Raw genomic sequence first — 27,894 nt, 5'->3', positions numbered from 1 at the left:
GTGGTGCTCGGGAAGTGAAATTAAATAAATACGTAATATGTCATATCTACCTCCATTGAGTGCAGAATTTAAAAATTTAGAACAGATTCCTGCTGGCAAAGCTGCAAGAGTCTGCATATCTTTTTTCCTACTAAAATCACAAAAATTATTAACTAACTTGGAAAATCGTTGCTAGATATCAGTCCGCTCAACACTGGGCTATATTTTTATTATACTGAGGTATTTAAAAACTAAATAGAAATGCCAAAACTGTTTTGATATGCTTGTGTCGTCACAATTCAGGTTAATATACAAAACTAAAAAGCAGCTGTGTAGCAGAAAGGCTTCACCACAAGCAACATAAAGCAAAATATAAACATCATCAAATATTCTCTATCAAAAGTGTAAATCCACTTTCTTATTCTAAACAGTTCAGTTTCTCTAAAATTGTCCTTTGTCACAATATTAACTGTTGTTTGTTAATGGACTGGATTGATTGTTTGAGTAGTAAAATAGCTGTTCAGATTGAGGTCTGCAGGGAAAAATAGAGATAGGAAGAATAGGGAAAACAGTGCGGGAGGGGGAGGGACTGACTGCTTCTAAACTGTGTTCTGATTGGCTTGGATTGTTAGATTGTTTGTGTTGTCTTTGTTGTTGTGTTTGTCTGTCTGTATTGTTTTGTGTTGTTTATTTTGGCCTCATCATGATGATGAACTCGTCTAAGTTGACGAATCCATCCCCGTCCAAGTCTGCTTCCCTGATCATGGCATCGCACTCTTCGTCTGTTAATCTTTCTCCAAGGTTCAACATTATGTTCCTGTTAACAATCACAAGCTCTTTTTTCAAAAAAGCGTCTAGTTGATATCGGATGCCATTCTTGACATTTTGCTATACAAAAGTTCTATTGTAAGATCTTGCAAGGTACAAATTGCCTTGTTAAATAATGGGAGATTATGGCATTATGAAGGAAATGTCGAAATTGCTTTTTTAAAATGAATTTGGGTCACTTCGCATAACATTTATTCATGATCAAGAATGGTCATAAAAATCGCGCACATAAGTGACAAGTCACGGAAAAAGCAAGAATTTTGTGACTTGTAATAACAGAAAACGCAACCCTTGTCCACGGTTGCTCGAATTTTATCAGTAATTACTTGATACCCAATACAGAAACTAAGTTGTTATTGTGAATCGTGATATGGGTAATTGTAAGACTTCTAGATTTCTTTTTAATCGTCAATTAGTACTGCAAGGTATATTTTTGAAAATAATTACTATTAAGGCTTTCTTTAATTTCGTTCTCATAGACATTATCGTAGTTATTAGATAATGCGATTGAAGGCAAAGATGAGGCCTGGACAAGAGCAACTTATAGCGTGCACACTCATAGTTTTCATGCTCGACCAAAAACAAGCACCGTAAATAAGTGTGAAGGTATGTTCAAACTTAAAATTTAACTAAATTCACTTCCTGTGATAAGTGTTCTGTTATGTCACACGCTTACTACCCCGATCTTAAAATATGTTCCCAAAAATGGTGACGAACTCGAGTTCAATTTTGTTACTGTACTCGATTAATCGGACACTTGCTAAGTAATGAGGTGTACGGCAAAATATTGCAAGAAATTTTGCAAGAAAATTTGTCTTGCAAAATATTGCAAGAAAAAAAGTTAACACTAAAATTGAGACTGAGACAAGTTTTTGAAAATTAAGTGATTCTGATCGAATAATAGTATGATATCTCTCTTAATTTGACCACAAACCAATCATGATTATTATAAAGAGTGCTTAAGTGGTCTAATATCAGGACTAAGATTAGTCCGATAATAAAACATCAAGTTTCAAAATCAAAATACCTCAGCACGCAAAATGAGTACGTCAAAAGGAACAATAGGCAGTTATCTGGGACCTATCTTGTGAGTTTTATCAAGACGGTAATCTTGCAAGAGTCTTGCAGGAAGCGAATGCAAGTTGTCATCTTCGTGCGAGGTCTTGCAAGAGTTCGATTTCTAGCAAAATGTTGAGCAACAAACATCCATTGTAAGGTTCTTGCAAGATCTTACAAGATAACCGTCAAAATTCGACTCGAGTTCTATAGACCCAACAACTTGTGCTCTAAAGAGTAATAAAAAAACTGATTAACAGGACTTTATTGTCATGTACCTAGTTGATTCCGTTCTTTGACATATGAAAATACCTACAAATTCCTTTATGGAGGTAAATATTCTCAATGGTCACTCGGTGCAGCTTCCTATTAAAAGCGAGCAAAAAATATCAACAAAGCGCATTTTTAAGCAAACATTAAACTTGGATCTTCAGTACTGTTGTAGAAATCATTTCTCTAAGATAAATTGAACACCAATTTGCTATTGAAACTTACAATATAATCGATTTAAGGATTTCAGGCTATGGTAAAAAAAATATTTCAAAAGTTATTTGATTGTGGGATTTTTGTATGTCTTATTCCAGTTAAGTCATTTTAACTCGACAGCAGAATAATAGTTCCCTCAATCGGGAAAACATCCCAAAATATATTGAACAAAACTTTAAAACTTTACCTAGGAAAGTTTTTTTCTTGATCGCTCGTGGTAGTGATAGCCTACAGTTTGCCCGTTTTCTACAAAAATCAGGTCTTTTAGTGGATTGAAGAACGCGTTCTGAACCTCTATTGGAACACCTTTTCATTATTTTTCAAATTATATTTTATTCACATTGTCAGATATGTTAAAAGGACCCATAATAACGACAATTCTCACTACACGATATTGTTTTTGTTCCACCTAAACTCTGCGCTTCATTTGCCCTAGCAAGCGCCAAGTGGGGTGATTTTGATTGAGCAAAAATTTAGCGTCAGACAAAATTTGGGACGTGAAAAACTGCAAAAGCTTACTTGAATTAGGCAATTTATTTCATAGATGATTAATTGCTCTCGTAGAGAAGCAATTATTGTAAACTTGTGTGTCTTTTTTATGCAAAAATTTTGCTTGACAGTTTTGACTTTTCGGGTGACTTTTACACCCTTGACTTTTTGCGTTTCGCGCGATCTAAAATTTTCTCTCAATCACAGTTTCAAGCAGCTGAACTCAATTGGCGGCAATTTAATACTAAAAGTCAAATGAAAAGTTCGCTGAAACTCATGCTGTTTTTCACTTTAAATCTTAAAAGTGGTATATGTTAACCTCTAATGTGGTTATTTGAAGCCCATTATTGAACTTATTGGTTCCATTTAGGCTCCCCCCCGACTGAAGCAGGCTGCAATTGATTAGAGCTCCCACTAGTCGTTCGAGAGCAATTCTTCCAACGTATAGTCGGTTATGTTTTGAGTTCAGCATGGTCTTCATCAATTGAAGTCTTAACAAAGGTTTCAATATTTTTATTCTACGTTTTGCTACTTTTTAACGTCCAATTCCTTTTGTCAACTTTTTTTAATGTTTAGTTTAACTGTTTTCTGCATGAGTTTTTAACTTCTTTCTAAAACGAGCGCCCAATTCGAAAAGTGTATTAGTTAAATGTTGACTTTGCTAATAAACTTGCGCCGAATTTCATGCATGCGTGGTTCGAACGCCTAGTGCATTTTGCTACAAAATTGGAATTTCTCCAAGTGTTTACGTGACCTCTATGTTCAAATTACGGACTTCATGCGGAAGAGTCGGATTTGATAGATTTCTTCCCCAAGTCTATAGAAAATAATACTCTCAGCTTGAGATTATTCGCTTGCATATGGGGCAACCATATCAATCTTTACAAGTAAACCCTATATATGGTGCCAGGGTTTAATCCAAGGCCTTTAGGGTTATTCCAAGACACTATTCAGGGAATTTACCCTTCAAATTTTTCCTTGAAGTCTCATAAGTTTATTAAACAGTGTTTGATACACCTACAATAAGTCTGTCTTCAGTACAGTAAGAACGTAGCTTGTACGTAGCTTGCGCTTTTCTACAGCCCAAAATTTGATCTGAAAAACACGGTAACAGGAATAAATAATAGTTTGCGGTGGGAAGAACTAACATACTTTAGATCACATTTAAAAACATGGCCACAAAGGCAGAATATTAACAAAGACTTCTAAGTCTTCAGAGTTTTTTTTCCAAATATGTGCGTTATTTATTATTGTGAAAGTCTTTATTTGGTTTTAAATGATCAGATAAACAAAAAATTCTTTTTTTTGGAAGCTGAATAAAATCCAATAAAATTGCATATGTTTACATGTGAAAACTGAAAACTGTCCAAAAAATATGGAACAACTGGACTAAAAAAATTGGAAAAAGAAAAGTTAAAAATGACTGCATTCCGAAAAAAGCCAATACATTGCAGAAATAGGCCATGCGATAGGTCAACAAATTCAGACTATCGGAAGAAGTGTAAGAGATTTTCAGAGTACAATTGTCTGTTTATATTGGATGTCCAGCTGAATCAACCTAGTGTTTGCCCTCGGAAAGATTAGATTACAAGAGCAACTTATCAAAGGAACAATTTCATAACTGAAAAACGGAAGAAATTTTTGAGTAATGGAGCCATGTTCATGAGAATTATCACCAATGCTATACAAGTTGAACAACTGTCAGAAAAATTGTTTTTGTTTACAAGATGGAGGTCACCTTTTTTCCCATTCCGCGGATCGTTATTGAATGCATATTTTAGTTACATTGGAAGCAATGTCTCGAAATGTAAATCAAAATATTCTGCAAACCTCTGGTCAGTTTAAAAGAAAAACGTAGCAAAAGAATTTAATTAGTTTTTAAATTGAAGACGATTGCATTTTTTAGACGATGTATTTTCTAATTACCGTTCTCTAATTACTGTTAAAATTCTAGTCCTTATTTTACAGCCATGACTAGATTTTTCACTGATGTTTTGAATAGGGAGGGATGTGTGGTAATACGAGATGACCTTTCTGATATAATTCTTTCAATCTCAGTAATCACACTGTTATCCAATTCCAATTAACTAAAGATGATCTCGAGATGCGAGAAAGAAATGGTACAAAATTCAATTGTTCTGACACCACCAAAAAGATACTAAAATGGCTGAAAAATGTATATAAGAACCTTACTCCAAATGCAATAAAGAGTAACTCTAATTGATAAAAATTGACAAAAAAATTGTAAGCAGCGAAAAAAAGCTAATTTTGTGCACAAAAGTTCTAATTTTCACTAACTCTTAAATGAACATCAAATTGGTATCAACCATATTAAACTTTATGAAAGATAGTTCACAATAAAGATTGACATTCGTAAAGTTTATTAAGGTGTGCGGTAAAACATCATCCCGATAAGCTATCATTACATCAACAAAAACTGCTAATCTTAAATTTCTGCCGCTCAGTTTTTACTTAATCGAGCAAAGTGTTGCAAGGCTCTATTTTCCTAAACCAGAATTCGATATCGTCAAAACTGTTAACACCTGCCTAATAAAGTTTGGATCTATTCTGCCCCCGCCCCTAGTGTTTTTTATGCCCCCTCCTAGTGTTTTTTATGCCCCATTACAAACTATTTATTGTTATACAGCACGTTATTAAGTGAAATATTACCACGTGCGCCTGGGGGCGTAAAAGGTGAAAGATATGGAGGGGGAATATAAACACATGGGGGAACATGATCTCATTTAAAAACAGATATGTAAAGTTGACCTAGATACTCTTTGTTACTTTCAAATTTCACAAGTTTTAACTAAGTTCTAAAACCTCACAAAAAAGCTATTTAGCCCAAAGCCCAAGAAACAAATTAAAAATTGAATTTTGAGAAACTGTTGACTGCTTACGGATTTTAGTGTTTAGTCAAGCTACTATATCCAAAAGAAGGAGAATAAAAATAAGGAAAGAAACAATGACGAGCCGCTTTTGTCTAGTGATCAAAATTTGTACCTGGCAATCATTAATTTTAAAAAGATGAGAATTCGGATCTTTTTTTTGTGCCCCCCAGTACGTTATGTGCCCCCAGTTACAGAACACGTGTCATTACATAGTAAATCATCATGTAAAAATATGGCACGTTCTTTTGGGGGAACAAATAATATGCGCCCGCTAAGCTGGGGGACACAAACAGAATAGATCCCAATTGTTATTAGATCTGTTCAACAAAAATGCCCCAATAAATTCCTTTGGAGTTTTCGTACTGTTAATAATCAAGTGATACGGCAATTTTTGCATCACAATGGCCAAAAAATCCCGCGTGAAAAAACTACTTTATTCTTTGGTGATGTGAGCTTGATATGATCCTTAAATAAGGGATCAAGTGACGATAATCGAGAATCTATTTCTATTTAGGGTAACGTACACTTCGGTTCTATTGTACAGACTTGTTAACATATGCACTAATGAGTTTTAATTGATTTTTTTTCGAAACTGTTGCCTTTCCTTGAAAAAAATCCAAAAAAGTTTGTTGGAGAACCTTTCTAGGCCAAAATTGAGCACAAATTCATTTTCTTAGCGTCTTAATTTAAATCTATATGTTCTAATAGCTCAGCAGTATTGTATTTTGCACAGATTACGTAATTCTGATGAAGTCACTTCTAAAATGCCGGTCAAAATGCAAGCGAAATTTTCGAAGTGGCTTTGGATGTCACGTGACCTTGCTTGGAATTCACACTTTGCAGGTTTTGAAATCCCGAATCTAGCAGCGTAGAATATAGAATAAATTTTGGCGCTCGAGAAGCGGGCGCTGAAGAGATCAGACAATTGATAACCTGTGCGTGCGTGTTTGACCCTAATTTACGGGAATTTACGGGCGTTATGTCTTGGTGGTATGATTACAGCATAGATAGCATTTAGAAAAACTGTAACTTGACTAGTAGTTGTTAGGTGGAGTTACTAACTTGAGTTCGTCTCTGTCTATGAGTCCATTTCCATCCTGGTCGAATACCTTGAATGCTTCCTTGATTTCCTCTTCCTCGTCTCCCTCCGCTGCCTTCCGACTCATCATTTCTAGGAACTCCTCAAAGTCTATCAGACCATTCCCATCAGCATCCACCTGCATACAAATAAGGAATGTTACCACTCATCCACTTACAATACAGATAAACTAAAAGTTGCCATCAATGGATATGCTCATTTAAAACACGCACATGCCGTAAAATGCCGTAGGTCTGCGGTGCAAGAAATCAAAATTCCAAAAGTTCCTACATACATAGCCAGAAGCTGACATCCATATACTTTGTCCTTTTAAAACATGCAAGTTGCGTGTTTTAAGCAAGGTATATGACTCTCCAGAAATCACTTCGAAGTTCTGGTTTCATAACTCGAACCACTACGCGGTTCTTGATAAACGCCAGAAGTTCGCAGGGACTTCAAACAGTCACGTGACCTATACTTGAAACACGCACATGTAAGTTTTAACATGCCAAATCTCTTCAGTGCCAGATTCTACGACTCCAGATTTTCTTATATACAGTGCCAGATTCCAAACTTGCAAGTTCGTATTTCAAACAAGGTTGCATGACTCATGCTAAAGTCACATGAGGTTCTGGCTTGTATCTCGAAACACACGCGGTACTAGAGTCCGATGCGAGAGTTTCACAGTGACTTCATCAGACTCACGTAATCTGTACAGAAATAACGACACATTGGATAGATGAGCCGCGGTAACGCATATGCGCTGATGCGCTGAAGTGTGGAGTGCATTAGTAAGATCTCACAAAATAAGCTCTAAAGTCCACAGAGTTTCTGCGTAATTTTACACCGAGTATAAAACTAAATATCATTGCAAACAAATAATGTGCAACCTAGAATAGAGGCAACCTAGAACTGACAGCTGTTCATAAGCAAAGTGAGGTTATTATTATTAAATATGAGATACCTCATTGATCATGTCCTGTAACTCTTGTTCTGTGGGTGTCTGTCCAAGTGATCTCATCACTGTGCCCAGCTCCTGAGTTGTGATTGTACCATCCCCATCCTCAACAACACAAACAATCTTTATTCACTCATTGACTAATAGCCGATCTATTTTTATGTTAAGATACTCATTATGAAAACGCTTTCATAGATTTGTTACATATTTTAGTCTTTTTCACTGATGTAAATGCTTCAAAATCAAAATTTGATCGACATAAAAGTCCTTGTATATAAACGGCCATGGTTATATCGTTTTTACTAATAATTATTTATCTATTTTCCTGTTTGCATCAAATAATAAGGTTAAGACATTTGATATTTTCAGCTGTTTTTCCTAAGTTAAGAAAAATTCACGTTTCAATAGAACACTATAACGTTCTCGCGTATGCACAAAATTTTTTGAGAGACAAAAACACAATGAGTGCCAATCGGAAACGTTTTTTTTTTTTGGTAAAATTATATTCATTCTGCTTTTTTTCTGATGCCTTAAACATAAAATCAATTACTAACATCCTCTTCTAGTTTTTTTCCAAAAGTTTTACCCTCCCTAGCTATACCGCTGCTAATACTGACATTGTTCATCCCTTGATAATTGGGAATGACCTGTCAAGTGGGCTGCTTTTCTGTAGTAAATGCCTCATACAAATCTTGAACAGTTTAGTGAAATCGTTATCAAAATTAGGCGCAGAGCCTAAAGTTGTTTCAATCGTGTTTAGCCACAGCAAAATTAAGCAAAACAGATCTGTTAATCTGATCCATTCCTGTCATTCATTTCACAAGAAAATAAGTAGTATGTTAGACTATTCCAAGCGGAAATGATCTCTGATGAGACCATTATCAAGCGGAACAGACCTCTTATCAGACCATCCCCAGACAGAAGCAACCTCTGATCATACTTTTGGGCACTCAAACCAATTTCCAGACCTTGTAGTTTTGGTCTGGAAACACACCGCGTGAGTTCGACTTGGGTTTGATCAGAGATCAGTTCCGTCTGGGGCCTCAACCTGGGTAATTCTAGAGAATAATTTAGAATTTATAATAGATGGTTTAACTCAAACTATATAAGAACTGACTTTGTCGAATAATGAGAAGGCCTCTCTGAATTCTGCGATCTCCTCTTCTGTGAAAGGCTTCTTCTCATAATCTTCTGGTAGTCCACCACCGCCCTCACTCGCCATTTCTAAATAAACATTAGATTAATTCCAAAACTTCTCTCCTTCGACCGAGAGTTTAATCAGTGTTACCACGTGGCTTTCATCGCTATCGATAGCTTATCCAATTTCGAGGCGAACAACCGTGTGGTAATATTCATTGGTCGCCTCTCATTGAAGTTCCAATATTTGAATAACTCACGCCAATGCTCTGTTTAATCAGACTAAGATCTCAAACCATTGTGTTCTCGCCACTCTTCATATATTAACATTCGCTAGAAAAAAGTCGGCTAAAGGATACCTGTGTCGAGGTTTCAGAGCTATTTCAGCGTATTTTTTGTAACTAATGCGCTGACATGTGCTGAATGCGCTGAACTTTTATCAATTGAGCTCATTTTCAGCTCAGTTCTTGCATAATTTCAGTGCTTTTATGTGCTTTTTAAATTTCAATGGCTCGAATTGAAACTGGTGTTAGTCTCTGAACGGAACTGAGTATCCAACCATAACCCAAGACAGGAGAGTTTAGGACAACTGAATTTAATAATTTCTGATGAGACACCAAAACAGGAAAATCAGGCTAGGCTGAAAATGTTTCATTTCTAATTTTTTTTAAAAACTGAAATGGGAAAAATTATTGAGTTTTTGAGTTTTCAGATGGTAGAATGATTATGAATTGAATGCCCGTTGTCATCTCAAATATAGTTATAAAGATGAAAAATGATGAGAAAAACATGTTTGGTTTTGTCCCAGCTAGCTTTGAGCCAGAAATTTTTCAGAATTACGATTACATTAAAGAGAACAGAATTTCTTTTTTTCAAATTAAGACACTCCGCTGCTTACAGAAGAAAGGAGAGTAAGTTTTGTTTAATATGCCTTAGTTTTCAAGCTTCAGTTTCGTAGCTTGTGAAAACATTTGAATTTTAAAATAAATTATTTTGGTCCCAGCATTTCAAGTTTTTATCTATAGATAATTACAACAAAAAGTGACTATGACTGACTCTGTTGACAATTACCTTGAATGATTTGGAAGTTGCCAGCTAAAAAGCGAGATTTATCTAAATTAGGCTCAGATTTTTGGTTCACTGTGATGATTTTTGTGATTCAAAATTAAATTTAACCTGAAGAGGTGCTTCCGCCACTTTTGAAACAGGCAACGGATCACAGTTAAAATGTAGTAGGACAAAAAAAGTATTTGTAAAGACTTAATTTACACTATGCAAACTTTCGAACATCGTTAAATATTTTAATGGTTTGGACTACTGAGGTGGAACGTTTTTCGCATAAAATTAGATTTTTTTATTGCTCTGATTTTGTTTTTTGCGGTTTCAGTTTCTGAATTACATGAATTTGATCAACTGCCTAACTATCAGGAAATTTTAATAATAACAAATAGTAATAATAACAAAGTCAACAAAGCTTCATATAAAACTGAAACTAAACAAAATAATTTGTAATTCACTAGAAAAGATATGAGACGAGTCCATAATAAGCCTTGGTAACAGTTGGACAAAAAAGAACAAAAAAGTAAAGTTTAAAATTTGCTCATTTTTTTTCAAAAGCAATTAATTTCAAAGTGATGAAAACCATTAGAATTCAACTAAATTATCCCATCTGCTTATGAATACTAATTTTTTTATAGGAGGACATTAGGACCTGTGCGTATTCAAATTTTTGTGCGATTAAAAAAGAAAAGACTGAAACTCAACTAAAACTTGCCAGACAACGATGTCGAAGCCGTGAAGCCATATTTTTAACCTCAAAAAGTGTTGGATTGCGCCTTCTTTGAACATAAATAAGGTATTATGTTATCGTCCATTAAAGAGGCTTTGTAACAGGTAGACGATAAAAGACAAAAAGGGCAAAATTCAGTAATACTGTTGTTTTTTTTATTGAAACAGAATTACTTTCAAAGTCACGAAAGCCATTAATTACGAAATTAAAATAATAAATAGGTTCGTTTATTCGTTCAAAGGAAACCCTTGAGACCTCAAACTATCTAAAATTTGTCTTACGTCTTCAAAAAGAACAACAAATATGACAAAAATCAAAAACTTATTTCAAATTTTTTTTCGGCACCTTCTCTTGAGACTAATAATGTAATATTCTGACCTCTGATTAACGGGACTAGGTAACAACTAGACAATAAAAAAAAACAAAAATGCGAAGTCAAAAAGAGTTTTTCATTTTACAACAGTTTTTAAAGTCATGAAAGCTATCAGCTATCTACTAATATCAGAATATCGGCTCATCAATTTTTTCATGAAAAGCTAAAGAAAACAATCATTATACAGGAATTTTCATACGACGAAAACGACAAAGTAAAAACGACAGTTGAAGACAAAGTGAAAAAAATTCATTTAACTCCTCTATTAAAGTCGAAGCCGCTAAAACTAAATTTATGTCCTTCAGTATTTGAACATGATTAATTCTGTTTGTTGTGAACGCCAATGTGATATTTGAAGAGTCAAGAAAGAGATAGTGACAAAACTAGAAAACAAGAAAACTGGGCAATTACCTAAAAATAAAAAGAATGAAATCTAGTGGTATCAGAGCTCAAAACCAGAAAACATAATATAAGGCGTAAAACAGTCAGAGATTAAATTTTAAATCATGGTCAATAGACAGAAGAAGCATTCTTTCATTGCTGACACTAAGCTACAAGTTGACCCAATTAGGTAGAAAATAGAGACAAGCCATTATTTACTTAAAAATCAAATATTTTTAAAATTCAAAACGACCATATGCTTTCAAGGAGAAAACTAGATGCATTGTTATCGAGCTGTTGAGTAAGCCAGTTCTATCACTACTGGGCTTTGAGTTGAATTGTTCTGTTCTTTATTAAATATAAAAAGATCAATTTTTTTTATAAAAAAGACCGACTGATTACAATTCGAATTCTATTGAATTCCTAAATCCTCGATTCGTCCAAAACTTACCCTGCTAATGCTGTTTGTCCATTTGGAATAGTTAATTTTTCGAATAATTTAGATACAGATATTTTGTTAGTTAAAAAATCAACGAGTAAAAAGTTTCTGAGAATCAACGAGTAAAGATAGCAAAAAAGGCAGTTTTAATTATAGAACACCCTCGACGGAAGTTGTAGTAGAATTAGCCGCTTTTTGAGTCTACGAATATTGTTTTAATGGTGTTTGGTTGTGTACTTCCGGCAAAATTAATCAAAGCTGACTAAAGAAGCTTAATTCGTGCTGTTTTTGTTGAAAAAGGCTGAATTTTGAAATAATTAGCCGCTTTTTTTGACGAAAAATTTAAATAACAATAGTTGACAATATTTTTTTGCTTATAAAAATGAAATCAACATCACAATTCTTCGAAATTTCACCAAATTTTAGCATAATTGACGAAATTTTAGGCAAAAACTCCGGAAATTGAGAATAAAACTAACGCAATTCACTCTACTTCTCAAAAGTTTAAACCTCGATAACACCCTGTAAAAAACTAAAATAAAAAAGTCTTTTTAATTCCATATTCTATGCTGGACGAGCCTTCTAATGATACCAGTTTCAACTCACTGCGATGAATATATCGATCGGCCAAAATTGTCTGAACAAAAAAACCCATTTGAGTATAGTCCCCCCCCCTCAAGAGGGGTCGGAACAAAAACGTTCACTTAAAAATTGAACACTTTCGACCACTGCTTTTGAAATCGTTTTACTTGGCCTTGCACGCCTGCCTTGATTCAATCCCTTAAAACTCTTAGAACCGTTCTACCAGAAACAGCTGCAATCAGAAACAGCTGCAAAAATATTTGTTCTAAATTTTATTTTAAAAAGTTCGAAAAAACTTTTGCCTTTAGTTATACACCTCATTAAGCGATCTGCACTGCTCAGCTTCGAGTTTAAATCGAAAAAAATAAAGTTTTTTTCTGCTCTAAGTTCGTTCGGATAACAAATTGTAAAGACCATACCTATTTTTTATGATGTGCTCACAAAACATTGCCTGACAAATATAACACTTCCTGCTAAAAATGTTTTCTACTGAATAAATGAATGTATAATTCGAGATATGATTACAGCTAAATACGCTCATATTAACGCCTGAACTGTTAAATTTGATAGCTTTCCACCTTTTTAACCCCGACACGTGACCGATCTAGCCCAAGTTGTGTCTGGGATAGTTATTGACCAGACTAAACAAGAAAAAAAAACAAACAAACAAGAGGAACTAACCTCAATTTTGAGAGAACGTGAACAGAAGCGGAGCAGAAATTTTATGGCGTCAACAATAAAACTGACATCTGTAACAATAAAATGTCGGCCTGTCCCCCTTAGCTCGCTGTTAAACTATTGCTGTATTATTACAGATAAAAAGAAAGAACGCTGCAATTCTGCTGTAAGAGAGAGGTCAGTCAAAATGATCTGGCACTGTGCAAATTATGACCAATTTACCTTGTTTTGATCAAAATATTGAAAATTAGAGTGGAAATAAAACAACTGAAAGTTCCGTATTGTGCCTATGGTGTAATTATTTCTATGAGTACGTTGCGTGTAAGTATATGTATTTATATGTATAAGTATGTATGTGTGTGAGCGTGGGTAGTTTTATGGTTATGGGCGAATGTTTGGCATGGTTTAATAGTTAACTGGTGCGATAAAAATTTACACTTTTTCCGGCTCGTTTCCCCAGTGCATAAGTTATTGGGGCACAAGTATAGATTCAGGAGTAAATGATTGTCTGGGTACGTGTGTGCGTGTGTGTGTATGTATGTATGTATGTGTGTGATCGCGGGGTACCCGCGTGAATTGCTGCAACAGTGGGGCAAAGCCAACACGGGCTATAAACAAATCTGTTTGTTTTAAATGCGGAAGTGAAAGTGAAAACAAAAAGCGCCGTGTGTGAACAGCCCCTGAACAAACACGCGAAAAATCAGAACAACAACCACAGCCAAAACCCGTAATTCCACTTTCAGCGCCAGATAGGGAATACCTTTGTTGGGAAAAGACAGAAAGACTGATTTTGATTGAAGAAATAAACAATTAGCCCTGAATTGGCGAGTTCAAAGTGTGTGAGGTGAATGCTGCGAATGATTATTCTAATTCCCTATCTTTTTGATGTTTCTGCAAAAATCGGTTGGAAGGGAAGTCGGCTAATGAAGTGAATTCAATAACTCATTTGAATGGCGGGCCGCGTGTGTGGGGAAAAGCGTTTGATCAAATTTCCCATTGTGTTTTGAAAAGGTTTGATTGGATTCTGTTTGGATTTACATGTAATTAAGTGTCAGTCAGAGGCTTCCGGCCATTACATTTCCATTTGTGAGGTCTCCCTAGAACCACCGCTCGATTCCCTCTACCACTCCCCCCCCCCCACCCCCACCCCCACCCCAACTCCCCTACCCCGGAACCCAGCACCCCCGAAACCCACTCACCCTTTCTCCGCGCCTGTTTGCTCCTGAAACGAAATTTTGGTTTTGTTGTCCATAACCGACTTTGCGCTGTGTGGAATAATAAGTGTGCATGATTTATGTAGCCATAATAGATTCGCCCACATTTAACGGTTGTCAAGTGGTGATCGGGTGCAGGAGAGTACAGGTTTTAGAGAGGACGAAAGTTTAAAAGTGCTGAGTAGTACAGAAACTTCAGTACCGCTCCGCCGATATGTGTTCAGTTACTTCAGAGACACTAGCCACATTTGCACCATGGGGGTAATACCGCGAGCTAAACGGCTCATTTTGGGCACGCGGTTAAGCATGTTAACCCTAAATTTCAAAATTCCCAAAACAGACAGTATGCAGAAACGACTTAAACAAGGCATGAAAGCTTAAACTACATGCACTTATCTTGTCAGCAACTTTCCACCAGCTTTCAAAAACCGCATGACATGCTGTTGGCATTTGATAAACTTGCTTCTGTCACAAATAAACTTGCCCGTCTGATTGATAATCAAGGGTCACTTGAATGACAATCGGTTGAGGGTAGATTTCTCGCCCGATAGCTGACAATCTCAACCCAAAAGCAACTAGGCAGGCTGTTAGAGAAAAATATTTCAAGATTTTCAGGGCAACTTTTAAAACTCTATCGATAATTCTATCCGACTTTAATAGAGGACTATGGCTATCTCCTTGTTGACAACGCCGTACTAGCTAATAAAACCACGTTATTCCTCAAACTACGCTGAAGGCTTGCTGAAAACGAAAATCGGAGGTTGGTGAAGAGATTTGCAATAGCCCAGCTTGCAGTGTAGTTTTGTGTGTGTAGAGTCTGTTATGGAACCTTAAGTTATTGGTCTCAACCATGACAGGTGTTAGCAGGTTTGGACCATCATCAAATTATTGGTAGATGAAGGTATAAGATCATAGTGGATTTAATATACGGCCTTAAAATTAGTAGCGAACAACAACGAAAGATCAACTCTAACCAAAACAAATTTGTTCATTCTAAACAAAAACAAGAGAAGAGCGTTTCTGAGAATGGATTAGTCATCTCAAAAATAATGAGCAAAAATTATCAAAGCAGATTATTCTTCCTAAAATGTTAACAGTTTTTGCCAGGTTTAGTCAATCGATTAATTCATTATACAAAATCAAAATAGTATGCGGAGTTAAGACACCCCAAAAGACGCGGCATGTTTAAAATGCAGCAAAACAAGACACTTAGAGAAAAGTTGCGGTCAGGCAGCGAGAAAAAAAGAGGATAATTCACTTGAAGATCCAATCGCAAACTCTGATTAGCAGACAAGACAAGTCGAGGAATATGAAGTTTTGTGTTTACATGCCAAGAGACATGAACTACTTAAACACCAGACTAAACAACTCAAAAAACAAATTGGATCTAAGCACAGTCACGACTTGAATCGTGGCCGGTTACCGGTTCCTGATTTTCGATTGTCATGTGGAACAAAATTAAATGGACTAAAAAACAGCCAATCCAACTCCAGTCTATCCAACTAAACAAGAACCTGACTGGTCACTTATTACAATAAAAAGGAAATCAAATTCCTGGCAAGATTCAAGGCAGTTAATTGACAATAGATGGCAAATAAACTATTATTGTGTCAGAGCATCAAATTGTACCCCTACCAAGGCACGGGATCTCTTGAACCACCCGCGTACCCAAAAGGTACAAAACCTTCGAGTCACACCAAAGATTGAGTGTTGTATGTGCCTGACAAACCATTAGAGCTTAACGAGAGTTGATCACATCCTCTCTCCTACTCCAGTAAACAATTCCTTTCTCTTTTTCCTCAATCGGGATGTATCCGAAACTTTTAGTTTTTTTTGTCCCCAAATTCCAGTTGAACAAAAAGGGTCTCGGGTTCATATGTCTATTTAAACAAAGTAAGGCAATCAAATTCAGAAAATCTGTAGAGAGAAATTCAATTCGTTTTTCGTCATCACTATTGACATAGACTGCTCAGCAAAATTAACATTAGACACCAAAAATATTAGAAAAATACAGAAAAAAAAGATGTCAAAACATCCGAAAAATCTATCAACAGACTCGGCTCAATTTCAAATCGTTATAACCCAGAAGCAGCATGAGTTCGAAAAATGGCTCAAAGTACGCATTTGGACAAGACATAATGTATGCAGAAACAAACGAACAGTGTCCTATTGCCACCACCGGAGTTCATGCCACCTGAACAAACCGCTGTAAAACTCTTCTATGGGCTCACAACTCAGTCAAAATTATTCCAAAAACTATTTTCTTACAAACAACATTCCACTGGCGCAAACTTCTACTCACGATGTACTAATGTTTACCCAGTGGTCGACTTGAAGTTGAACAGAATGATAGGTCAAAAAATACTAGCTCAAAGCTCTACAAGGAGGATGAATCTCAGAAACTAGGGAAAAACTAGTGAACTAAATCCATTACAACATGACTCAGGTACAAAATTTTAGAATCAGGGTTTTCGCCCTAAAATCAAATCTCCCATTGGATCGATCAATTGCTTTAAAAAATTTACAGAGACTGGCAACAACTACAACCCCCGTTTCTCAATGTTGCAAGGAAATACTAAAATTTATGTCAGGAAAATTTGCACCTGAAAGCTTCCACAAAGATAAGGAAACTTATTAAGTCATTTCTGAGCTCAATCGTTTGAGCCCCAACCTTCAAACACCTATCGTATGCTATTCAATCCCCCAAGAATTTGGGACCGTATCAGAGCAGCAAAAACCAATGGGACACCGGACAACGACTTATATTGTCTATAGATTCCTAAACACCTCTGACTCTGATCTGAAGTATTTAAGCACTGAATTCGAAACTTTGGTGGGCTTCTGAGCCCTTAAATAGCTCAGAATTTTTGATTCAGGCAGAAAGTCTAATATTTTGCGAGCCACAAAGCATTACTAATCTAAATTTGTTTCAACCCTGGAATAAAGTGTCAAAGTAGAGTAACACGTTGGTTTGACCTCCCCATATTCATAGATTAGGAATTTCAGTTTGTGTCCCGGCTGAAATTACGTTTCGTACATTACCTCTCACGCCACCCCCGTTTACTATTGTGTTCGTATAATTGCGATGGTCAAAATGTCGATCGATCTGAACAAATCTAGTTAAGTCAACAAGCAACAATGGTTGGTTAGACAATCCAGACAAAAATTTGGTCAGGTTTCGAAATATTGAGAATTAATATGCGAATTATTGCGAGGTAATTTGAAAAAACGCGATCATGTCTCGACTCATGTTTTTGCCTGATGATGTGACTCAAGCCACGATGTGTCAAACAAAAGATGTAAAAGTTATTAAAACCAAAAAGTTGTCGAATACTAAACTAAGTCTGACTAGAAAAGTTGGACAAAACATTATAATCAGTCGATAGAACCGTGCTTCAAATCTTCATGTATTCGATTTTGGCAGTAATCACAATATTATTTGTTTAATGAACCAAATCAGGGCGATTTAGGAATATTTTGCGGGACTATGATTCGACTGACTCCGATTGTGATTCGAAAAAAGCCTTGCATATAAGACTTTTCGAGACTATGATTCGTTGCTGCTAGGTCATGATTCGAAATAGTGCCACCCAAAAGTTGGGTTCAGACCGTGAATTTTTTGTCTGGGAGGGGTACACCCAGAAAAAATATGTCGGATCTTATTTCGACCACCTCACCCCGGGTTCTCTTTGAGCGTAAATTGGGAAAATTTGCGCTACGGGTAATAAGACACAACGTAACAACAGGGACCAGTAAAGCCCAAATAGCAGTGACGAGAAAATTATCATTTCATTCGGTCCAAAAAGCGCACGGTGACACACTTTTGTATCCTAATCCAACAACAGCAGAGCATCAAATCTAAGGTAGGAAGAGCTTGCTGCCGGAAAATCAAGCCTGTCCGCGTATATCAACTCTAAGAAAGCTTTTCTAATACAACCGATTTAGTGCTCCAAACTGCAAAAAAGACCCAAGTTTTTTCAGAAAAACCAGTTAACATACCCGAAAGAGCCGGTGATATGGTAGACAAAATTATGGGCTCTGACAGGTACTACTCTAATTATACCAAAGATACGCATCTATCAGAGGTCTGCCTATAGATGGACAAACGCCTATTCAAACAAGACGGCTCGCGCTAGTCTGTGCGTAGCACAGAATGTTACAACAAACATCTCAAGGTTGCAAAACAACTTTAAAGTTCTGTCAGAGAAACCATTGGGAGTATCCGAAAGCAATTTATATGCATAGGGAAGAAACTGCTTGTACTGTTTAAACCAAACAGGTGCCGAATTTTTTCAAAAGAACAAAATCAAGAAAGATAATCGTAAAACAATCTAAAAGACACAGAAAACCATACAAACACACACTCACACACACACACACACACACACACACACACACAGCACTTATTACTCAAACAAACACCAAGAAAACTACAAAAAAGCCTACACCAAAATAATTATAAAATTTGTTTTAGTCAATTGGCCACTACACAAGTTTCGTCACTGTTCATTAAGGTCTTCTTCACTTTTTATTCTCAGATTGATTGTATCGAAAAAGTTATCGGTAACTGTAATTTTGACACTTAACTTTGAAGCATAATTTTTAAGAAGTTTTAGAATGTTTTTCCATTTTCGATTCCTCATTTTTGCATTCTGCATCTGTTTGTGTTCAGTTTGTAAACGAAGTATTTTTTGGCAACTCTTTTCCTCTCTTTCTCTTTTTTTTGGTTTACACGCACATACCGCGAGCAGTGAATACACAAAGACACTTATATACACAAATATAAAGGCACAAACACACACACACGCAAATACAATCCGCGAATCCGAAAAAAGTCATCTCAATTTGCTTTGCATCTGATCTTTACTAGGGTTCCTCGCGGCTCATTTATGCCTTGATTTTTTTATGAAAAATCTGGTGAGGACTTTTTACGGCAATTTTATTGGTAATCGTGAAATTTACACTTAAATCTGAAATGAACTTTTTGATGTTTTTTGGAATGTTTTTGTAATTTTTGTTGTCTCTGGAGAAATATAAGACAATTAATTTTTCTTAATCCTACAAACCAGTTATCAGCGCAATATAAAAACAATTTTTGTCCTTGGTCAAATTTGAAGTGGAAATTTGTAGCAAGAATTAAGTAGTTTTTCTAATGTTTTTTTTCTGACAGTTTTTGAAATCTGATCCTTTTTGTGTCTAACTTTTGAAGGAATTTTTCAATCACACTAACTATCCCCTCTTCCTGTCTCTCATACACACATAAAACAAACTCTAAAAAAATGCAACTAATAATACACCAACCACACACATGAACACATGCAAGCTTCTCCACCAAAAAAACTTTATAATTTATTTTTGACAACCAATCATTACTCAACATTTGCAAAGCTTATATGTGGCTGAATTAGTTTTTTTGGAAAAACAGATTTGATGTTGTTTAAGCAATTGCATTGGTTAACGCAAAATAAACAAAAATATCTAATGGCTTTTTTGAATTTTTTGAAAGTTTTTGTCATTTTTGTATCCAAATCCAACAACAGCAGAGCATCAAATCTAAGGTAGGAAGAGCTTGCTGCCGGAAAATCAAGCCTGTCCGCGTATATCAACTCTAAGAAAGCTCTTCTAATACAACCGATTTAGTGCTCCAAACTGCAAAAAAGACCCAAGTTTTTTCAGAAAAACCAGTTAACATACCCGAAAGAGCCGGTGATATGGTAGACAAAATTATGGGCTCTGACAGGTACTACTCTAATTATACCAAAGATACGCATCTATCAGAGGTCTGCCTATAGATGGACAAACGCCTATTCAAACAAGACGGCTCGCGCTAGTCTGTGCGTAGCACAGAATGTTACAACAAACATCTCAAGGTTGCAAAACAAATTTAAAGTTCTGTCAGAGAAACCATTGGGAGTATCCGAAAGCAATTTATATGCATAGGGAAGAAACTGCTTGTACTGTTTAAACCAAACAGGTGCCGAATTTTTTCAAAAGAACAAAATCAAGAAAGATAATCGTAAAACAATCTAAAAGACACAGAAAACCATACAAACACACACTCACACACACACACACACACACAAACACACACACAGCACTTATTACTCAAACAAACACCAAGAAAACTACAAAAAAGCCTACACCAAAATAATTATAAAATTTGTTTTAGTCAATTGGCCACTACACAAGTTTCGTCACTGTTCATTAAGGTCTTCTTCACTTTTTATTCTCAGATTGATTGTATCGAAAAAGTTATCGGTAACTGTAATTTTGTTACTTAACTTTGAAGCATAATTTTTAAGAAGTTTTAGAATGTTTTTCCATTTTCGATTCCTCATTTTTGCATTCTGCATCTGTTTGTGTTCAGTTTGTACACGAAGTATTTTTTGGCAACTCTTTTCCTCTCATTCTCTTTTTTTGGTTTACACGCACATACCGCGAGCAGTGAATACACAAAGACACTTATATACACAAATATAAAGGCACAAACACACACACACGCAATTACAATCCGCGAATCCGAAAAAAGTCATCTCAATTTGCTTTGCATCTGATCTTTACTAGGGTTCCTCGCGGCTCATTTATGCCTTGATTTTTTAATGAAAAATCTGATGAGGACTTTTTACGGCAATTTTATTGGTAATCGTGAAATTTACACTTAAATCTGAAATGAACTTTTTGATGTTTTTTGGAATGTTTTTGTAATTTTTGTTGTCTCTGGAGCAATATAAGACAATTAATTTTTCTTAATCCTACAAACCAGTTATCAGCGCAATATAAAAACAATGTTTGTCCTTGGTCAAATTTGAAGTGGAAATTTGTAGCAAGAATTAAGTAGTTTTTCTAATGTTTTTTTTCTGACAGTTTTTGAAATCTGATCCTTTTTGTGTCTAACTTTTGAAGGAATTTTTCAATCACACTAACTATCCCCTCTTCCTGTCTCTCATACACACATAAAACAAACTCTAAAAAAATGCAACTAATAATACACCAACCACACACATGAACACATGCAAGCTTCTCCACCAAAAAAACTTTATAATTTATTTTTGACAACCAATCATTACTCAACATTTGCAAAGCTTATATGTGGCTGAATTAGTTTTTTTGGAAAAACAGATTTGATGTTGTTTAAGCAATTGCATTGGTTAACGCAAAATAAACAAAAATATCTAATGGCTTTTTTGAATTTTTTGAAAGTTTTTGTCATTTTTGTATCCAAATCCAACAACAGCAGAGCATCAAATCTAAGGTAGGAAGAGCTTGCTGCCGGAAAATCAAGCCTGTCCGCGTATATCAACTCTAAGAAAGCTCTTCTAATACAACCGATTTAGTGCTCCAAACTGCAAAAAAGACCCAAGTTTTTTCAGAAAAACCAGTTAACATACCCGAAAGAGCCGGTGATATGGTAGACAAAATTATGGGCTCTGACAGGTACTACTCTAATTAATTTTACTACTCTAAAAATTTGACTTTTTCTAAAAACAATTAAATTCAAATGAAAGACAATAGATTGCATTGAAAACATCTAACAAGTTTATGATCACATACGCTTGTATAAAAGGGCATTGAGACCTGTCAATATTCATTGTATATGCGGTTATAAAAAGATCAACAAATAATGAAAACATACAAAAATTCACCAATTGAAAATTGCGAGAGAACGCTATCGAAGCCGTAAAGCCATATTTTGCTCCTCGAAATACTTTCAATTGAGGCTTCCTCGAACGCCAACAATGAGGTATGCGACCTATTGTTAATGAGTACGTAATAAAAGTACAAAAAACAGAAAAAAAGGCCTCTAAATTATATAACACTTTTGTTTTTTTTTTCGAAATCAGTTTTTTTCAAAGTCATGAAATCCATTCGACATAAAGCGAAATCATTAAATAGGTTCTTTTATTCGTCCAAAAGAAGCGCTTTGAGACCTGTGATTAATCAGAAAAAGTGTTAAGTTTACAACAAAAAAGTGTCAAATACAGAGAAAAATCAAAAACGAGTATTTTTTTGCGAAAAATCGTGTGTCGAAGCCAGTAATTTTATGACAAATTCTTTCAAAGCATTTAATTTTGTACACTCGAATCTTCTTCCGGCAACAATTTTGTCATTTGTTTCCCGTATGTAACGAGATTAGGCAACAATTAAACAAAAAAAGATAAAAAATGCAAAGTTAAAAAAAGCCGTTGATACAATAGTCTGTGGCTTGAAGAATTTTATATGTTCAATTGTGTTTGGTTTTGAACGCCAATAATAAAACATGTGAGTTGTCGATAACGTGATAATGTGACGAAACGAGAAAAAACGTGAAAAACGCGCCAATCCCTAAAAATGAAAAATTTGTGAAATCTAGTTAAATCAATGCCAGAAAACCATAACTAAATGTGTAAGTCCGCAAAAATATTAACTTTTAATTCCCTAGAAAGAAGAGGAGGAAGAAACGTTCTTTCTCTGATGACACCAAGCTACACGTTGAGCACATAAAGAGAAAAATAGTGACAAATTTCAAAAAGTCATTGTTTATTTGAAAACAAACAGTGGTAAAAGTCAAACCGACCATAATAAATCAAGTGAAGAAACTAAACACATTAATTTGGAACTGCTTAAAAAGCCATTTGGACCTATACCATTGAGCTATGATTAATTATTATATAAAGATATAATTTTTTTAAAAAAAAAGGACCAAGTGATTACAATCTGAACTATTTTGGATTGAAACTGTCCACGATTGAGCCAAAACCAGCCTTGCTTTTGCTGTTTGTCCAATAACAACACACCAATGTTTCCAATGTTATAGATCTAGATAATTTGTTAGTTAATAAAGATCAAAAACAATTGTTGCGCTTTTGATAATCAAAAAGTAAGCAAATTTTAATTCCAGATTACTCTCAATGGAAATGGAAGTAGGAATAGCTTCCTTTGTAGTTTGTAAAGATTGTGTTTGTTGTTTTTGGGGTGTTTACTTCATACAAAGTAATACAAAGTGGACTCTATTTTTGCTGAAAAAGGCTGATTTTAAAATAGTTAGCCAAAATTTTTGCCAAAAATTTTAATCAATTTAGTCAACAATACTTTTTTGTCTTTAAAAAAATCAACACAACAGCAAAATTTTTAAATAATAAAAAATATCAATATATTTTAGGCAAAATTTTAGGAAAATTTGAAAAAAAAAGCAAATCGGTCTAATATTCAAAAATTTAAACCACGATAACTCGCTCTAGAAAACGAAATTCAAAAAATTATTTTCATATTCTACGCTGAACGGGCTTTTTATTGATACCACTCAACTCTCGGTCGAAACTGTCTGAACAAAAAAGGACCCATTTGAGTATATAGTTCCTCCCCACTCCAGAGGGGTCGGAACAGTAAAATACCAGAGGAAAACAGTTGTTTCAATCAAAGCGAGGCTTCAATTTTTTTTCAAAGTTCTGAAAGTTTCAAAGATTTGTTTTTCAAAACCCTGATTTATAAATTTAACAGATCATTATCGGGCCAAAAGACAGGCGGTGGTCAGATTCTTTTGCAGCCTATTTCGTTTTTGCTTGCAATCAGGTATTTTCTTTGCAATCAGGTATATTTGCAATCAGGACATGGGGTCAGTATTGAGAATAACAAAAAAACGCTGTGATTTAAACCGCCCGTTTTTCATTGATCGTTTCTGTAAAATTCTGCCGATCTTATTCTGCAAATTTTTGTTATAGGGGACCGGGAGAATGGTTATGTTAGGATGGCTAAGCAAGTCCAAATACTGAGAAAATGAAATAGTCCTGGAATCGATTCTACTTGCTCGCCAATTATTCTTAGATCTCAAACTTGACCATTTCTTGTAACCCTTCTCACCTTCTATCTTGTTCTTATAAGACATCTTATAAGACAAACATTCCTCTTATCGGAATTTTTATCGTGTAAGATCTTATAAGATGGAATTTTTATCGCGTAAGATCTGATAAAACGGATTTTTTTATCGTGTAAGAACTTATAAGAGGAATTTTTATCGTGTAGGAACTTATAAGAGGAATTTTTATTGTAAGATCTGAGAAACGTCTTATCAGATCTGATAAGAAGATGCATCCCCTTACAGGCTATTAGCAAGATGGTTTTGTCAGAAATTTTTCAGATCTTACACGATAAAAATTCCAGAATCACTGGGGTATTGAGATACTAACTTTTCAATAAGAGACATGGGGTCAGTATTGAGAATAACAAAAAAACGCTGTGATTTAAACCGCCCGATTTTCAGTGATCGTTTCTGTAAAATTCTGCCGATCTTATTCTGCAAATTTTTGTTATAGGGGACAGGGAGAATGGTTATGTTAGGATGGCTAAGCAGGTCCAAATACTGAGAAACTGAAACAGTCCTGGAATCGATTCTACTTGCTCGCCAATTATTCTTAGATCTCGAACTTGACCATCTCTTGTAACCCTTCTCACCTTCTATCTTGTTCTTCAAACTTTCTTTTCTCTAGCCAGGTACACGTTGAACAAGTAAAGCTTCTTTTCGAGCTAATCTTTCCGAAGCTTATCTTATGCACAATTTAATTTAATATTTTCTCTCAGCCTTCTAAAATATTACTCTTAAAATTAAGGTTCACCAGATTGTTAAATTTAATACATAACCGATTAACTCCGACCCGAGTTCTCTACAACTACCTGCGTGGCTGCGTTTTTTTGTTTTACACTATCTTGTTGCCCGAGTGGTGGCGATTATTTCACAGAGGGGTTCATGACATCAGTGGTTAGCATGCTTTCTTAGAGATCACTAATAGTCTTTATACTGAGAAATTTGAGTCCAAATATGTCTCAGTTTTGACCAAAAAAATTGTTAGTTACCCCCACCAATTCAGTTTGAATGCTTAAAATTGTGACTAATAGTGCCATCGAAAAGAAAATTTGCAAAGATTTAAGTCAAGCCGAACAGTCAAAATTGGTTAAGCAATTTGTTTTGCATATATATGCACAAAAAAATGTCATATATTCAGCCAAACTTTTTTCAGAATAATTAATAGCTCCGTCAACCTCCTTTTTCTAGCAACTAAAGATAAAATAACAGTTTCTTCTGCTAGATCGTTTTCGCATGCCAAAAACTGGAAACAAAGTTTTCTGACTAAAAACCAAAGTTTTTTTAGCTGTCAAACATTGTCTTTAAAATTTGCAAAGCTTGATTGCTGTTTTGTTTTGTAGAATACTACGTGAAGTCTTGGCTTTTGTCTTTAGACTGGAGAATTTGATAAACTAATTCTTCCAATTCGCAGCATTTTTTGGGCTCAAGGTTCTTGCTGAAGGTTCTGAAGATGTATATGATTTTTTTTGCTGTTGATTCAATCAAATGAAGAGGATACCCCAGTGATTGTGGAATTTTTATCGTGTAAGATCTGAGCAGATCTTACACGATAAAAATTCCTCTTATCAAAACTTACACGATAAAAATTCTGTCAAGGGGAATTTTTATTGTGTAAGATCTTATAAGACATCTCATAAGATAAACATTCCTGTTATCAGAATTTTTATCGTGTAAGATCATTTTAGACATCTTATAAGATAAACATTCCTCTTAACAGAATTTTTATCGTGTAAGATCAAATTAGACATCTTATAAGATAAACATTCCTCTTAACAGAATTTTTATCGTGTAAGATCTGATAAGATGGAATTTTTATCGTGTAAGATCTGATAAAACGGAATTTTTATCGTGTAATAACTTATAGGAATTTTTATCGTGTAGGAACTTACAAGAGGAATTTTTATGGTATAAGATCTGAGAAACGTCTTATCAGATCTGATAAGAAGATGCATCCCCTTACAGGCTATTAGCAAGACGGTTTTGTCAGAAATTTGTCAGATCTTACACGATAAAAATTTCAGAATCACTGGGGTATTGAGATACTAACTTTGCAGACACTGTTGTCTGCCCTTTTTCGGAACTCATCAATTCTATATTCCAAATCCTCAAATAAAATACGTCATTTCGTCAAAAGATGAATCAAGAATCTAATTGGGCTGGGTCAGAACTTTGTGCTTACGCACAGTACCGGTCCTTCTTGTTTGATACACCAACAAAAAGCACAAACCTGTATTTGACGTTCTGAAGTAAGTTGAAAACTCAATAACGAAGAAGTAAATAGCAGTTTTCTACTAGAGCATTGATTTTATACACACAATACCGCTCAAACTATCTGAAAAATAATCAAAATTACACGCCGTGGTCGTTTTGTGAGCACCGTTCGTGAACGAATTTGTTGCTGCATGTTTTTTTGTTTCTCTGTATGGCGGCCGCTTGAAGCATAAAGCACTCATTACTGAATTTGAATAAACAACTTTTCGCGTGACAGTCATTTCAACCTGTTTCGATCAAAATTTGAAGGATATTTAATCAATTTGAGGGCATCTCAACTTGCAAATATAAATCTTAACTTTGTGAAGCTCTTTGGTGCCAACTGTTTTAATGAATTTAGGTACATAATACCGTAATATTTCTGGCAAATTGCAAATAATTTAAGCAAAACAAAGCGGTTGCAGAGAAAGTTAGCATGTTTCAGAATTTTGAATAAGACAGCAAACCCTAAGATGGAAGAATTGAAAAAATCGATAATCTTGCAGCCCATTTGCCAAGATTTTGAAAGAAAGCAGGTGTAATAAAGAATTCTTCCCGTTATAAAATTTTCGAAAAACAATTTTTGTTTTAAATTTCTCAAATCACATGAAAACCCGAAGTTTCCTAATTCAAAGTAAAGATATGTCAAGTATTGAGTTTGTGAGAAGAAATCATGCAGAGAAACTATAGTAAGTCCCATAAATTTGCAACGCAAGCGAACATTCGGAAAGCTCGGGGCATGCAAATGGACAGTGTTTTCCTAGATATTTGCATGTTTGAAACTTGAACTTTGACCTTTGAAACGTTCGATAGCGTTGCAACTTTATGGGACTGACTATATACTATATAGTCTGTCCCATAAAGCTGAAATAAGCGAACGTTCGAAAAATGCCAAAAACGTGCAATTGAGCATCAATGTGCTGATTTGATTGTCAATGTTTTCTCCATTAAATTTTCATCCATCAATTTTTCCTCCATGTTTTTAATTTGAACTTTAACCTTTGAACTCTAATCTGTGGCTTTTGAAACGTTCGCTTATTTCAAAATTATGGGACACGCTATATCACCAGTTGACACAAATGATCGTACACAGCGAAAGTTCTAATTTTTATTAACTGTTAAATGAGCATCAAATTGGTATGGACAATATTAAACTTGATACAGTTCACAATACAGATTTCCATTCGGAAACGCAGCAATGGGGGAGCTGGTTCAGGTGTGCCGTGAATCATTATCCCCATAAGCTGTCAGTATATCAACAAAAAATTAACCCGGGTTGACCACCATAAACCTTTCTTGGCAACCATATCCAAGCCATATATGGAGTTCATGGTAACTTGGCAACCATATAGCTGACCATGCAAAAAAATCGACATTGCTCAAAAAGCTCTTAAAACCATGTAATAAACCATGTAAGCTCTATAAACCATGTAAGAAACATTTAAGAA

The 27,894-nt window shown here is 35.1% G+C and overlaps 1 protein-coding gene across 2 annotated transcripts; it reads right to left on the bottom strand.

Annotated features, from left to right (window-relative positions):
• Nucleotides 1-235: 235 nt before the first annotated feature.
• On the bottom strand, nt 236-26,618 carry LOC142335530 (calmodulin-alpha-like). 2 transcript variants are annotated; one of them, XM_075384073.1, is made up of 5 exons: nt 26,424-26,618; nt 8,883-8,989; nt 7,772-7,870; nt 6,792-6,946; nt 236-796 (listed from the first exon to the last, which is right to left on the bottom strand). In XM_075384073.1, the coding sequence occupies exons 2-5, from the start codon at nt 8,985-8,987 to the stop codon at nt 667-669; spliced, it is 489 nt and encodes a 162-aa protein (XP_075240188.1). In that variant the 5' UTR covers nt 8,988-8,989; nt 26,424-26,618; the 3' UTR covers nt 236-666. The 2 variants fall into 2 exon arrangements, with proteins under 2 accessions (XP_075240188.1, XP_075240194.1); XM_075384079.1 differs by lacking the exon at nt 26,424-26,618 and adding an exon at nt 13,148-13,408.
• Nucleotides 26,619-27,894: the final 1,276 nt, after the last annotated feature.

This window comes from Convolutriloba macropyga, chromosome 1, assembly GCF_964194025.1.
Source record: "Convolutriloba macropyga chromosome 1, txConMacr16.3, whole genome shotgun sequence".
NCBI lineage: Eukaryota > Metazoa > Xenacoelomorpha > Acoela > Convolutidae > Convolutriloba > Convolutriloba macropyga.
Note: the sequence above shows the minus strand (reverse complement) of the source record. Positions and strands in the feature narration are given on the sequence as shown.